General features: G+C 39.9%; 2 protein-coding genes across 2 annotated transcripts; one reads left to right on the top strand and one right to left on the bottom strand.

The window, feature by feature from the left end:
- The first annotated feature begins 1,259 nt into the window (after window positions 1–1,259).
- Window positions 1,260–2,293, top strand: LOC5508273 (uncharacterized methyltransferase-like C25B8.10). Its single transcript, XM_001628832.3, has one exon. It carries the CDS (start codon window positions 1,311–1,313, stop codon window positions 2,124–2,126), a length of 816 nt encoding a protein of 271 aa, XP_001628882.2. The 5' UTR covers window positions 1,260–1,310; the 3' UTR covers window positions 2,127–2,293.
- Window positions 2,294–2,682: 389 nt separating this feature from the next.
- LOC5508279 (trichohyalin) lies at window positions 2,683–9,404 on the bottom strand. The gene is made up of 3 exons (XM_032377047.2): window positions 7,090–9,404; window positions 5,809–6,101; window positions 2,683–4,650 (listed from the first exon to the last, which is right to left on the bottom strand). The coding sequence occupies exons 1-3, from the start codon at window positions 8,680–8,682 to the stop codon at window positions 4,407–4,409; spliced, it is 2,130 nt and encodes a 709-aa protein (XP_032232938.2). The 5' UTR covers window positions 8,683–9,404; the 3' UTR covers window positions 2,683–4,406.
- Window positions 9,405–15,276: the final 5,872 nt, after the last annotated feature.

The raw sequence follows: 15,276 nt of genomic DNA, 5'->3' as shown, positions 1-15,276 counted from the left end.
TGAGCATTTAAATGGACAAACTTAAAGTGAAATTACTCATGTTTCATTCTATTTTAGTAGTTGAACCCCCCTCCCCCCCAACCTGCACTAATGTGTTTTTCAGATTCATGTCTTCCAAGAGAACGTTATGATCCCCATGCTTCCCTGAGTTCTGATTTAGAGTTTTGATATTAGAGTATTGTCTTTTTCCCACAGAACAAATACTTAACATTGTATCTTACTTATCTTATCATGGATTGGGTTGATATCCACCCCCCTTTTTGAGTAACAAAAAATTACTGGACTCTTTAATTCACCCCCCCCCCCCCTCCCTTCTTTCTTGATCTGACTTGGATCTGTGCTTCCCTTTTTGCTCGAGAGCTCCTTATCCCTCATCTGACAAGTGTATAAATAAAACTAGCTGGTTAATAACACAAGCAAGCATGACTATCATACGCTATTTAAATCTTACTTTAAAACTCTACCTCAGTAGGTAAGAAGATTCTGTTGTATTTGTGTTGCCATGCAATGTTGTGTTTTACACACATACTTATGTTTGCCGTGGACATGGAATGTCTAGAATCTCCGAGTCTCTCACCCTCGAAGAGTAGCATTGTTGATAATCTTGAAAAGCGGTGGCTGTCCCCTCATCTTGTCTTTGATTCCCGGTCTATCTAAACGGACACTTCGGTCGAATTCTTCCCTAGCAACCCGTTTATTCGTCTGTATATGTCTCAAATGTGCATGCCTGTGTGCTTCCACATCAGCCAAAGTTTCGTGTTGATTGTGTAAAACGCTAATTTGCTGGTTCCTCGTGAATTTCATCCTGTCTCCTTCGTCTTTCATCCCGACTAAGGTTTCATTTCGCGGCCATTGTATGTAGCGAAATCGTTCTTCCATATGCCTCGTCGTTTCTGAGTTCGGGTATTTTTGCGAATAGTTTAGCCAGTAATATGTGCGATTGAATGGCCGTGTCTCCTCCATTCGCTTATAATCGTGGATTTTCACGTTATGCTCCATTTGATTCATGGTGAATGACGAAGATATCCAGAAAAGACTGACGCAAAATGTAAGGAACTGAGTTAGCGTCTGATAGTCTCCCTGACAACAAACATTACGGCACGGCATACCCTTCCACAGGTATCCCAAAACTCCAAAATAGGATTACTTTTATAGGAATTGTTTCAAGTTAAAAGAATTCAGTTAGGAAGGATATTTCTGCTTAGTAAAAAAAAAAAAAAAAAAAACGAATGAAGAAGCGTTCAACACTTATTAGTTATATTCGATACTCGAGCTTGGGTTCCCTGTGGGGGTTCTAATATCTTCCCAAGATGGCGGCTGCCTCCCAGGAATTTCAAGTCCAGTCTAAATGGGACGTCAATTTGTACGAGAAAGGCCGACCAAGATACACCCGTGAGAGTGTGGAGTACTTACTAAAGCAGCTAGGTGTTTTCGACAGGGATCATGCCAAACCGATGACAATTTTGGAGTTAGGGGCGGGGACAGGCCTTTTTACACGTGGGATTTTGAAGACTTTGGACGACCATTATATCACCAATACTCGTGTCATAGCGAGCGATCCTCTCGAATCTATGTGCGATCTATTCAAGCAGTTATTACCTGAAGTCAAAATGCTACATTGCGTTGCTGAAAAGATTGATCTAGCAGACGAAAGTGTTGATGTGGTTATTTCAGCCCAGGCATTTCACTATTTCGCAAACAATCAAGCATTGGCCGAAATCCACCGTGTACTGGTCCCTAGGGGAAGATTTGGCGTGATATGGAATTCACGTGATTTTTCTGTCCCATGGGTTTGTGAAATACAAGCTGTAATTGATCCATACTTCAAGAGTGCCAACACCCCTAATAACCTGGACAATAAATGGAAAAGACTTCTTGAGTCCAGTTCTTTGTTTGGTACTTTACATGGTAGTGATGACCATCTACATAATTCCCAGGAAGGAACAGAGGACGACATTGTTTGTGCCATAATGTGCATGAGTGCTATATCACAATGCAGTGAGAGAGAGAGAAAGAATATAGAAGCAAGGATTCGTCGTATTTTGAATGATAACCCTGAGCTAAAAGGGTTAACACACTACAAGCTTCCCTATATCACTCCTCTCTATTGGTGTGAGAAACAGTAACCTTTGAAGGCCTAGGCGGGATAGGGAAATTGCACAGGTAGATAGATAAAACAATTTTGGAGTTCAAATTATAGTTGACTATTTGAAACACTGTGTAATGTGAAAAGCTTGAACTGGTGGGTATTTGAGAATTGTTTATCATAGAAATAAATGATGATGCTAAAATATAATTTAGTCACTATTTTATGTTTACAAAATTTTCTTGGTATTTTTATCTTATTTAAAGTTTTATAATGAGAACACAGTAATTTTCCCCATGCTAACAACTTTCAGATTGTTGACCAATCAAATTTCATTTGAAGAACTCTTATAGAAATCCTGCCATTTAGCTATTCAGGTTTCTGTACCTTCATGCCAATAAGGTTACGGTACCTTCATGCTCAGTTGATCAAGCCCTTTAATTATTTCTGATTGGCTTAAATTAATTCTTAAATGCTATTGTTTTGAAGCCAAACTTTAATTGACTTTCACAAAGAAATCACATGATATTTTGGGTGTCAAATCCACACACATTCCAGCTTTTAGGGGCAAAATAACAGCAACAAAAACCAACATATTAAGTGTGAAGGATTTTATTTTTTTTAATGCTCTCTGGTTTGACAAGCACATCCATTTCTGTGTTTTCAGTCGTGCACTATAGTTGCCTATTGGTGAAAGCCATTAGCAGTTTTGGTCTAGGGGGAAGTTACCCCACTTCTCCTTGGACGGATTTGAGGAAAAAAAATAGATCTAAATTCTTTAAGTCTGATCTAAAAGTTCCTTGTAGACTTAGTGTTCCTCATGAACTAAGGGTTTTCCCTTTTGTGTACAGGAGAACAGGAAGTGTGTCTAGAAAAAGGAGATTGCTTTCCTGATGAACCATGATGTCTGATGGTTTTGATAAAAGAAAAGCTCATAAGTAGGTAAATAGTACATACCTTTTTTCATATATCATAGACATGTACTCTGTGTACCCTGTACTCATGTACTCTGTGTACCCGGTACTCATGTACTCTGTGTACCCTGTACTCATGTACTCTGTGTACCCTGTACTCATGTACTCTGTGTACCCTGTACTCATGTACTCTGTGTACCCTGTACTCATGTACTCTGCGTACCCTGTACTCATGTACTCTGTGTACCCGGTACTCATGTACTCTGTGTACCCTGTATTCATGTACTCGGTGTACCCGGTACTCATGTACTCTGTGTACCCGGTACTCATGTACTCTGCGTACCCTGTACTCATGTACTCTGTGTACCCGGTACTCATGTACTCTGTGTACACTGTACTCATGTACTCTGTGACCCTGTACTCATGTACTCTGTGTACCCGGTACTCATGTACTCTGTGTGCAAAAATCAGGGGGTACAAGAAGGGAATTAGGGAATAGTTTCTTTTTGCTTCACTTAATTAATTTCATGCAATTTTCACACATGCATTCATCTCCCATCTATGCTTTCTTCTCCATCACCATCTTCAATACTGAAAAACTGGCTTCATGGATTTTATTTTTATATTATTATATAAATTCTCTATTGTAAAAGAATTGGGTGGTAAGTAAGACAAATAGATCTGTAAAAGATGATAATATATAAATCACCTAAATTCCGATTGTCGAAGAAGTTAGCTTGAAATATGAACCAGGACATCATCATTGTAGGCAAACTTTCCCTGGGGGACTCTCCAGAAAAGTAGACGGGGGTGCACGACCTATCTTTTAGGGTACAAAATAATTACCAACTGCTATCTCTTAGGGGGTGGTTTAGGATTTTTCCGATTCTTCTATCTTTTAGGGGTTTTCACGCAGGGGGAGGAGGATTTTTCCGATTCTGCTATCTTTTAGGGTGTCTCACGCTAAATGGTGGCCCAATTGCTCGAAACGTATTTTACAGTAAACCACAAGTCAACTAATCGGTTAATATTTTCGACTCTTTTGTCGGTAACATAAAAATACAGGATCCATTAGCCAATTAAAACGAGCATTGTTTTTTAATGCTTTCTCTGAGGGTTAAAAATTCCTTCGACAACACCCAATGTGCTATCTCTTAGGGGTAAGAATTGTTGTTGACCACGCCCTTAGTGCTATCCCTTAGGGTTAAAAATTATTTTGCTGTCGAGCACCCCTGTCTGTTTTTCTCGAAGTCCCCCCCCCCCGGGCAAACTTTATGAAATTAACGACTTCTTCACCTTTTTTTCACTGCCAAGCTACACAATGAAATGTGTAGACATTTTGTGTCGTATATGAATATAGATAAGCATGGCGTCACATTTTGTGCACACACCCATCAGACGGGATGTTATTTGTTATGATGTCGTGATTGCATATACCTAGACTCGACGGTTTTTAAGCGCGCAGGTAGTTCACGGGCTTCCTCCTTATCTTTCTTTTTGTTCTGTTTGAGGGCAGGGAGGAATGAGAAGGTGAATGATCGAGTTATCTCCGTCGCCAGGACGGATTCGGTGTAACTATCCCAGAACTTCATATTGTGTTCTCTACGCTTGACCGCCTCTTCCTTTCTTCTTTTCTTTTCTTCTTCCTCCCTGAAAAAGAACCAAGTCTGTAACTGAATACCACTGTATGCTAGGTAGAGATATCAGAGAGAAAATGGCCCGCTAAATCGGTAAACGAACTACACCGCTCAAAATCTTGGTCAAAGCCCCCTGCAAACTGCGCCAGCACCTGCCAGCATTGCTGGCGAATTTTCGCTTGACTGACTATAAGACAAAGGAAATGTCAAAATGGGAAATGGACTTTCCGACATTTCCTTTGTCTTGTGGTCAGTCGAGCAAGAATTAGCCAGCAATGCTGGCAGGTGCTAGGTGCTGGCTCGGTTTGCACCGGCTTTAGGATACGAGAAACGTTTTGGTTGACCTTAGCCTTGCTAGCCAGCCAGAGTGAGAACAAAATGCTTCAGAGAGCGAAGGAATCCCCCTGTTTACGAAGTTCGCGTCTATGAAAACCTATGATTAACGCACGCTTAATTTCTTACAATTTCTCTGGATTGCCACGGTTTCGCGCGTCGCATGGCAACGCGAACGGCGACGGCATACAAATTTCTAAGAACCAGACGTGAAATACACACTGGGACATTTCAGCCGTTTTCCTCCAAACTACAAAAACGTGTGCAATGAGATCCAACTATCATTCGCTATGTTCGAAATAGGGTTCTAGGTTTGTATAAACCAGGTTTGTCTATACTTTGTTGGGACTACAATAACGAGTGATTTTTATCGAAACTAGTTTTTTTTTCGCTTTTTTGGTCACGTTCACCGGACAGAGCAAAAAAATGGCATGAAATTTTCCAATTCTAAATATATAAGCGCATACAAGGAGTTCCTTTGACCAAAAGCTTAATTCCAAATTGTAAAGAAATTTAGAAGATATGAAATTTAGACATTAGCGAGCAAAGTTGGCTTATTTTTGATCAGAGCCCAACTTCTCCCTAAAAACGAGGAGAATTTATACTTTGAACATTTGAAAATTGCACTTCAAGTCTCATATCTCGAAGACGAATCCATTAGAAAAAATACACTTTTTGATATGTTGGTTTACATAACATAAGGAACCTCTTTGCAAAAATTCAAGCTTACCGAAGTTAACCAGACCTTATTTTTGGGAAAACTTGCCATTTTTTGCTCTGTCCGTTCACCGTCGCAGTCGTAGTTTCAGCTTTCAATTCCCTTGTGGCGTTTGCTCACCTTTCTCGCTTCTCTCTAGCAAGCCGCTCTTTCTCCTGCAGCTTTCTCTGCCTCTCCTCCTCTCTTAGCCTTTCTTGCTCCTCCTGCTTCTGTTTTTTTGCCAAGTCCGCCATTCGCTTCCGCTCGTTTCTCAGTTCCTCCCTCAGGTTAACCTCCATCTCATCCTTGTTCCGTAGCGTTTGTAATAGATGTTTGGCGTAGTCGTGAAGATTGAGACATCTGAGCTCAGAGATTAGACATTCCACCTCGTATCTTTCGATGCGCTCTGAGTCTTTTCTCTTTCGAAGCTTTACCTGCATTTAATAACCAGGTGAAATGTCAAACTGGAATTTACAGCACTGGTATCCCCACCTCACCCAAAAGAATGGACCGGCATTGTATTTACTATTTCTTCGTCCTTTGAAAATACGATGCACTCTCTGTCATGTAAATAAGTCAACAATGACTTGTCGACTGCCTGCCATTAGAAATATTTTAGCAATGACGAGGGCAGAGATGCATTCCGTCCTAAGCATCTAATACCCAGGGGCCGGCTTCTAGAAAGCAGGTTAGCACTAACCCAGAAATAAAAAAGGCTATTTTGACATTTGATTGGATAAAAAGGGCATTTAGCGAGGAACCCGGCCCTGGCCATAGTGAACGCAATGGTCATGTTGCGGACGAGCTATTTAAGTCTGATTATAGCTTTTTTGTTTTGTTTTAACAATTGGTTATTGGGTGCAGAGTGTGTTTTTCATTTGAACATTAGAAGGCGGCATATATTCAATACTTATTCCAAGTGCTACAATTATATTTGAGGGTGGCGTATACGAATAAACGCAATAGCACAGTTGTTAAATATTCTTATCTATTCATTTCGCGAACACATGTTAAACAAGGACCTGCGGTATTAAAGGCGCATGCCTGTTGTAAGTAATCTTTCCCAGTTGAGTGAAGAGCTCCATAACAAGAAAGAAAAAAGAATCGTTCGAAATGTATAAAAAAGCATCAAAAATACAAAATAACTAAATTTTCAGTCTACTCTGAAAACTGGGCAGATAAGTAAGATTTTCTAAAGCATTTTCTAAAGCATTTCATACAGTTTTTTTCCACAATTATCGATGAGCTCTGCACTTACGTTGCCCAATTCTTTTCCACTTACAGATGATCTTTAGTTTGTCTACGGTTCTTTCTATATTTACGGAGCTCTACATTTCACATAGTCTAGAGGGAATAACGACTTAAAACTGGTCCGCGTCTTTTGTTACGTAGATCCTTCTTTAAGGGAAAATCCGGGGTTACCTTGATGTTTGGGTCGACAGTAGACGCCTCGGTCTTGACCAGCTCGTGCACATTAGTCTGTAGCTTGATCAGCGTCTGTAATCGCTTGGCTTTGGCTCTATCCATCTCCGACTGGACCTTACGAACCTCACGCATCTCCTGTTGATTCTTCTTGCTCATCTCAGCTGTAAGTGTCTCCTGCTTGAACCTCTGTGTCCGGAGGACATGTTTTTGGGATTTAATCTCCGCTCCTGGTGAGGTGGACTCTTCGTCTCTCCTGGCTGCACGTAATCGCTGGAGACTTCGATGTTTTCTGGAAGCTTCCTCGAATCTCTTCGCTGCTGTCTGTTCTTGGGCCAGGATCCTTGCTTCAAGTAACGTCTTCTTGGCTTCTGCTATGCTCGCACGGAATTTTTTCTTTATCTCTTTCTGTTGGCCCAAGTTTTTGCGCTCGTAATATTTAAATAAGTCCTCCGTCATGAAGGGTACATTGGAGCTTTGACTGTCTATTGACGCATGGCGCACCGGTGAAGGTAATGCCGACGGCCTTCGTGAGAACGCGTCGTAGTCACTAAGTGATATCGATGTTTGCTCATCGGATAGCTCATTTCTGTCCTCTCCAAAACCCGGCAAATTTAGTCTTTTATTTTCAAACTTCTGTGTTCGAAGTTTCAATTGCGCTTGCAGCCTTGCAATGGATAATCTCCGTGTGTGTTTTGCCATTTTGCCTTCCCTTTGATTCTCATTCTGTCGCCTGCCCTCCTCGTCTTCCCTATCCTCTTGAGGTGTTGAGGTCTTTAGCTCTAAAAAACCATCCTTTTTACTTGTCATTATAGCTCGCCAGGATCTTTTAGGAAATTTTGTAATATGGAAATTGCCTTTCTTCAGCAATGGTATCGTTTTACTTCTATTGATGACACTGTAGTCACTTTCTGAATTATTGCTTATTTCTTTTTTTAAAACGTTGTAAACATATCCCTTTGTTTTTTCATCTCCGACTTTTACAGGAACAGATATACTTATCGGACTTCTAGAAATTTTAGATTCCTTAGTTTCTGATTCAGCGTTCTCCCCGTCTTCTAGTAACGTTAACTCGGTCTCACCAAGCCCTGCTATAGAAACCCCTTTTTTAACTTGTGCTTCGCCTTTCTCTAATCGGAGGCTAGAAGTATCAGTATAATTTGTAATTCTTTCACATATACCTTGCTTAATGGACGTCTCTTGAACTCCAGCACTTTCAGCAATAATTTTTTCTTTAGTGTTTACTTGCCCGATGCCCGTTACTTGAATTTTAGCGATGTCAACCACTATCTGCTCATCATTGACTTGCAGCTTCTCTTCTGGAAGTCTTACACTATCAATTTCGATTGCTACACTTTCACTATTACGTTGCTCAACACCCGTCTCTTTAACTCTTATACCTTCCGTATCACTTGTTAGTCGTTCACCATTGCCTTGCTTGGTGTCCGTCTCTCGATTTCTAGCGTTGCTACACGCTATCTGTTCATAACTACTCCTCCTACCCACTGATGTGCTTTGCATGAGGCCTTTTTTATCAGACAATCCACTTATTTTAAATCCTGATAAACTATTATCTAATTCCATGTTCTCCATGGGTCCGCTTACGATGTTTGCTATCTCCTGTCTCGATAACAGCTCAGATCCTTTTAATACATCAACAGCATTTATCTTATTTGTTACTCTAACAGTATTGTTTCTGTGGTGTGGCGAAGAGATATTTCCTTACCGCTAACATCTTGTGATAGGCGAGTTGAACTTGTTTTCGATCTGTCTAGATAATGTGGGCTTGAGAACCCCGTTGTTGAAAGAATATTTGCCAGATAATCAATATAATCATTGTCGTCTTTCGTGTCACGTTGTGTGTCTTCTTTGGATGTATTGTTCTCACTTGTAAGGACACCAACGTACCCAGTTTCTGTTATAATATTTTCATCACCTAACTCGATTACCTCTTTCTCCCTAAAAGTCTCACCAGTAAAATCATCAAATTTTACATTTTCAAACGCATCATTTTCCTCAAATTGTTCTCCGCAGAATAGTTTCCTTCATTTGCAGTGATAGCTACTCCCATTTAGTATAAAGCTATTACCCGGTCTTTCTCCTCCTGAGTCCATTTTCATCCATTGATGCGCAAGAAATTTCTTCATCACCAGGCGAGTCCTTCATTACTGAACCAAACCCTGAGTCTATCAGACACTTGAGGGAGAGATCCTGGGGTCTCAGAAAATGCAACTTCTGTCAAATTCGGACTCACCCCCGCTGAAAGTTTTCGACTCGAGTTGTTTACAAAGTATGAAGATCCTGAAGCTATGCAGAAATCTACTTCAAAATCAATCAAATCTTCTATGACGCAAATAAGTAAATCCTTTGATATATCCAGATTAATAGTGGGTTAAAATAAGTATTACCAAAGGGTTTTCGATGTTTTTCTTTCTCTTTTCCCTATTTGCGATATTGTGATTGAGTCTTTTAGTGTCGTTAGGAGTTCTAAAATTCAAACTCGGCGAGAGTTGTATTTTTGCTGCTTGAGTATAAATGTAAACAATCTCCTTTACATGAAATTTCTTAGATCATAAGAAATAAAGGGAAACATAACGGATTTCTTTATGATTTAGTTTCAATAGTCTCTCATTTAATGGATGCTGGTAGAATTTGCGGTCACGTCTTTACTTTTTTAAGAAGAGAAACTGATTTAAAAATTGTTGTTTCCATAATGCTGCTAAAATTATAGTTAATAAAATATGAGTTTAAAAATGAAAAGGAGACCTGGCTGAGTGTTAGATTGATATCACTAAGCAACAGATAAAAATAACTTAAACCAATTAATTCGTATTATCTTGAAGGGAATCAGTTCGGAGGTATTTTGTCTATGAGCGAATATACTGAGGGGACGACATTTTACTCAATAATGTTGTTGTTTTCGTAGGTAAACATCCTGAATAATTAACATTTAGAGCCACATTTTTGCGACTTTTCGGGACTTTCCCCTATTAGGCTGTGTATTAGTACAAGTATACATTAACATAACCTTCTTATAGAATTGGACAAAACGTCACTTTTGACGCTCTAGCGTGAAAAAATCCCAAATCAATGAATCATGTTGCGTGTTAAGTTTCGCGCAGAATCCAAAACATCGTACAGATGGTAAATATTTATGCATAGCTATATAATCAAAGGCCTCATGTGCGTTATAGGCGCGAATAGGACAGGCAACAGCTGTATTTTTAAATATTAAAATATAAGTGAGCATATTCAAATAAAAATGTGCCTTATAGTATTTCTACCAAATAATGCTGGAAGCATATAAAGTAAATAAATACCCTCCCCCCCCCATTCAATGTAAAAAGTAGAAAAAAATCCAGAGGCCCCTTCTTAGGAGGCTTTTTTTAGGATCCTCCCTTCCCCCCCCTCCCCCAATATCTTCCATCTCCCCCTCAAGGTAGTTAATAAACACTCCATAATTAACCTTTTATAGGATTTTATAGTAGTTACATTATTTAGCGAAGGAAACGGAGGCCGAGAAGTGGGAACATTATTGGCTTAGCTGTTTGGAATCACACGAATATAAGTGAAATAAGCTGATACGGAGGGTGAACAAAATGGGTTAGCTTCGTCCTACCACAAATATCAATAGGGACAAATAAAGAGCTTGGGCTACCTGTGTCCCTTCCTTCTTTGCCTGCTACTCTTTCGGGTCTCGACCGCGCGGTAAACATCTTCCTTTTCGCTTCCTTTGCACGTGGATCAGCTTAATGCTTGTACTTGCGTGCGACACCAATCCACCAATCCACCAATCCACCAATCCACCAATCAACCAATCCACCAATCCACCAATCCACCAATCCACCAATCCACCAATCCACCAATCCACCAATCACCAATCACCAATCCACCAATCCACGTACCTAGGATTGGGCCAGGTGAAGCGCATACCCCCGCCTGCGTACTAAGCCCCCCTCTCCCCACAGCAAAACAGCCCCTCTGCTTTTACGCCCTTGAGTTGCGAACGGCGACAGCAGGGAAAACATGACACACAAAAAGCTTTCATGCTTAGCGCTATTCTAACCTAGATTCGATCAAGGTGACTTGTTTTATTATCTAAAAAAGTATAAATAAGGTCCAAGGCTTATTTATCACCACAAACAATGATAGTTTGGTTTTCAGCGCACACGTTCCCGTCCGCGCTGGACAGGGAAACTTTCAATTTTCACTTGTAGTTTGAAGGAAAACGGCCGAAATTCATCAGACGTAATCCATTTCAGAGTGCATTTCAAATCTGCTCTTTGACTGCCGTCGCCGCTTCGCGCTGCAGTTTATTAGAGAAAAGCAGTACGTGAAAATGCGTTATGTCGGATATTCAGCCGCTTTCCACAAAAGAACGACGCGAACACGGTCAATTCAGGATGCGTTTTCCCTTTAAACTCCTCTAAACTAAGTTCGTAACTGTAGAAATAATGTTTTAGTTTATTTTCATCAGACCCTAATATTTTGCTAATTCCATTCCAACCTCGTCGAAATTGTTTTTTTCGATCTTTTTTTTTATATATTTTATTTTTATCTCGTTGTCCTTAGAGGACTTATGTGCACTTATGCCCTAGCGAGAACCGGCCTAGAGCATTTTAATTATTGAAATTTAAGAGAAGCTTACATGCTCTGCTGACTGTTTTATTGATTTCTTTGTAAAAAACAAAAAACATAACATAAAACGTTTAGCACCCTAAACAAGTTATTCATGACAGAAAACCGCATTTATTTGTTAACCGAAGTAATTAAAAACAAAATATCATTTTCATAGAAAGATTGATTTCTAATATCAACTTCTTTTCATTTCAAACGAAAATGTTTTTTTTTTTCACTTTTCAAACACTGCAATAAAATTAACAAGTTTGTAAGTTATGTAGGTACAAGAAATAGTTCCTGTGTTAGTATGCCGCAAATTAGTACTAATGCGGAAACATTTTCTGCATATTTGAGTAGCTATATCATTGTGTGAAGTAAAAGTTTTCTTTCGTATCCAAGCGGCCACAATCTAGCGCAGTCATTTGTCAAGATGGCAGAGATTGATATGACGATTCGAAGGACTTCAAGGGGTGCAATGCTTCTTTCTCAAGAACTCTCCGAAATGACGGCTAATTTGCCAGTGAAAAGCTATGAGACTTTACTAGAAGAGAATGAAGAAGAAAGTGTCGTGGTGAGCATGAAACACGTGATGGAACATCGTACAAGTGGAGAGTTAATGAAGAATAAAGAAGAAAGTGTCGTGGTGAGCATGAAACACGTGATGGAACATCGTACAAGTGGAGAGTTAATGAAGAATAAAGAAGAAAGTGTCGTGGTGAGCATGAAACACGTGATGGAACATCGTACAAGTGGAGAGTTAATGAAGAATAAAGAAGAAAGTGTCGTGGTGAGCATGAAACACGTGATGGAACATCGTACAAGTGGAGAGTTAATGCAGGCGATGAGAGAGACGAAGAGGGACCTGGCGCATTTGATTCTAGAATCGGAAAGGGAAATTAATAACAAGAGTTTAGAATCACTTGATCGGATGCTTGAGAGTAGAGGTGAAAAACGAGAACAGATTGTGGAAGTGAGCAGTGAAAGTGAGTTGAAAACTCCAAAGGGGAGTTCTAGGATGAAGCAGAAGATACGAGGGGTGACGAGTGATCTTAACAGAAGCCGCATTCGCATTGCATTTGCCAGGAAAATCGCATACGAGCAAGGGCAGAAGGATTGGAACGCATTGGCTGAGAACAACTTCTTGTATGTAAGAGCTATAGTCGAGGAACTAAAGAGACGAGAATTGGAATCATTGGCGAGAAAACTACTGGCGAAGTTAGAAGAGTTGAAGCGACTCCATCAAGAACATGTCTTAGCAAAAGCTAAGGAGCAGCAGGAGAGTCGTGTTGCTAGACAACGGGTTAAGAAGGAGCAAAGAGAGCTCTTACGGTTGCCAAGGTTACAGCGCAGCCCATCAAAACACAGTCCAGCGAGTGCAATGAAAGCTTCGCACGACAAAGTTCAGAGATTGCTATGTCGTCATCATAGTAATGACCAATGGCGTGAGATTCAGGAGGTTGCATTGGCAACTAATTTTACGAGATCGTACACGTTCTCGTATTTCCCTGCTCTTGCAAGGAAGAATGTGGAAACAGAAGAAGAGGACAATGGGAGTAGATCCACTCTCAGGTCTCGGTCATCAAAAAGACAATCAAAGAGTCATCGCTGATATATCTTCTTGGGAACGCAGTCGGCACACCATTACGCCACCGATCGCGAAAATATTGACGTTTCTAACATCAACAAGTTTTTTTCCCTCTTTCTTTCGTCTTCGCGCTCACTCCCGCTTCCGGTTTCAGCGTTGCCCTGGGTCCCCGAGGATGCGTCTTAAATAATCCAAGAATCATGATATTCAATTAATATAATCGACCATGTTCTGAACATTTTAGACGACAGACAAAATTTGGACTGTATATTATTATAACATTATTTGTATTATAATTATATCACTTTATAATTTCATATGCGATCAGCGCTTACTCAAACCTTGTACCGATCATTCAACTTTACCAACAAGCGCGCGTCTGATTGGCGCAACTTCTGCAAACGCGATGTCGCTAGATAAAAGTCATAGCCTGATCCAACAAGAGGAGCATTTTGTTCCATTTTTCTCTTGCCACGGACACTGACTCAAACTCGGATATATCGAACTTTTCGTTAACCCTAACACAGTAAGCTTGTTCTACGATGATATGGTTCTAATTTCCTTTAAACTCGGATATCTCGAAATTCTCGTTAACTAACACAGCTTGTGTTACGATGATATTGAGAATTCTAAAAACGCATCACTAACTCCCGGGAATTGGCGGTTAATGATAAAGTTATGAAAAAAGCAAATCCCGCCACCTTGCGTTCATTCGCGTGACAAATACTAGCGTATCCCGACATGCTGCGTTTATTTCCCGCGTGACACAAGTCACAAGCAACAAATTCCCTTTAAACCTTGTCGAATTGGTTAGATTTCTTCACAAACGAACTATTTGTTCATCATCTGAAATCGATGATTGAGAGCAAATTGCTATTTAATAAACTCTAAAAAAGATAAAGATACATGAATCTCGACAGGACCATATCAAACAACAAAGAAAAGGGCGTATAAAGGAGGGAGAAAGTATTTTGCCAGGGGCGTACTCAGGATTAAATGAGATGGGGGTACGCAGTCATACGTTTCGTATGGAAAAAGCACAGCATTTAAAGATTTCTTAAAAAGAAATAACCCTCATTTTGGACGCCAAAAAGCGGGGGTCCGTAAGCCGTAAGCTGTAGAAAACTTTCATGTGAATTCCCCTAACTTATGATGTGAATTCCCCCAACTTATGTTGTGAATTCCCCTAACTTATGATGTGAATTTCTCTAACTTATGATGTAAATTCCCCTAACTTATGATGTGAATTCCACTAACTTATGATGTAAATTACCCCTAACTTATGATGTGAATTCCCCTAACTTATGATGTGAATTCCCCTAACTTATAATGTGAATTCCCCTAACTTATGATGTGAATTCCCCTAACTTATGATGTGAATTCCCATAACTTATGATGTGAATTACCCTATCTTATGATGTGAATTCCCCTAACTTATGATGTGAATTCCCCTAACTGATGATGTGAATTCCTCTAACTTATGATGTGAATTCCCCTAACTTATGATGTGAATTCCCCTAACTTATGATGTGAATTCCCCTAACTTATGATGTGAATTCCCCTAACTTATGATGTGAATTCCCCTAACTTATGATGTGAATTCCCCTAACTTATGATGTGAATTCCCCTAACTTATGATGTAAATTCCCATAACTTATGATGTGAATTCCCCTAACTTATGATGTGAATTCCCCTAACTTATGATGTGAATTCCCCTAACTTATGATGTGAATTCCCCTAACTTATGATGTGAATTCCCCTAACTTATGATGTGAATTCGCCTAACTTATGATGTGAATTCGCCTAACTTATGATGTGAATTCCCCTAACTTATGATGTGAATTCCCCTAACTTATGATCTGATAATTCTCATGTATCCCCCTACCACCCCTAATCGTTATGGTAAACAATCCCAACTCTGTAATTGTTGCATCTAATCCCTCATTCGATGTATTGTAAGCTTATCAAGCGCCTTTTCATCT

This window comes from Nematostella vectensis, chromosome 15 (assembly GCF_932526225.1).
Source record: "Nematostella vectensis chromosome 15, jaNemVect1.1, whole genome shotgun sequence".
In the NCBI taxonomy this organism is placed as follows: Eukaryota; Metazoa; Cnidaria; class Anthozoa; order Actiniaria; family Edwardsiidae; genus Nematostella; species Nematostella vectensis.
Note: the sequence above shows the minus strand (reverse complement) of the source record. Positions and strands in the feature narration are given on the sequence as shown.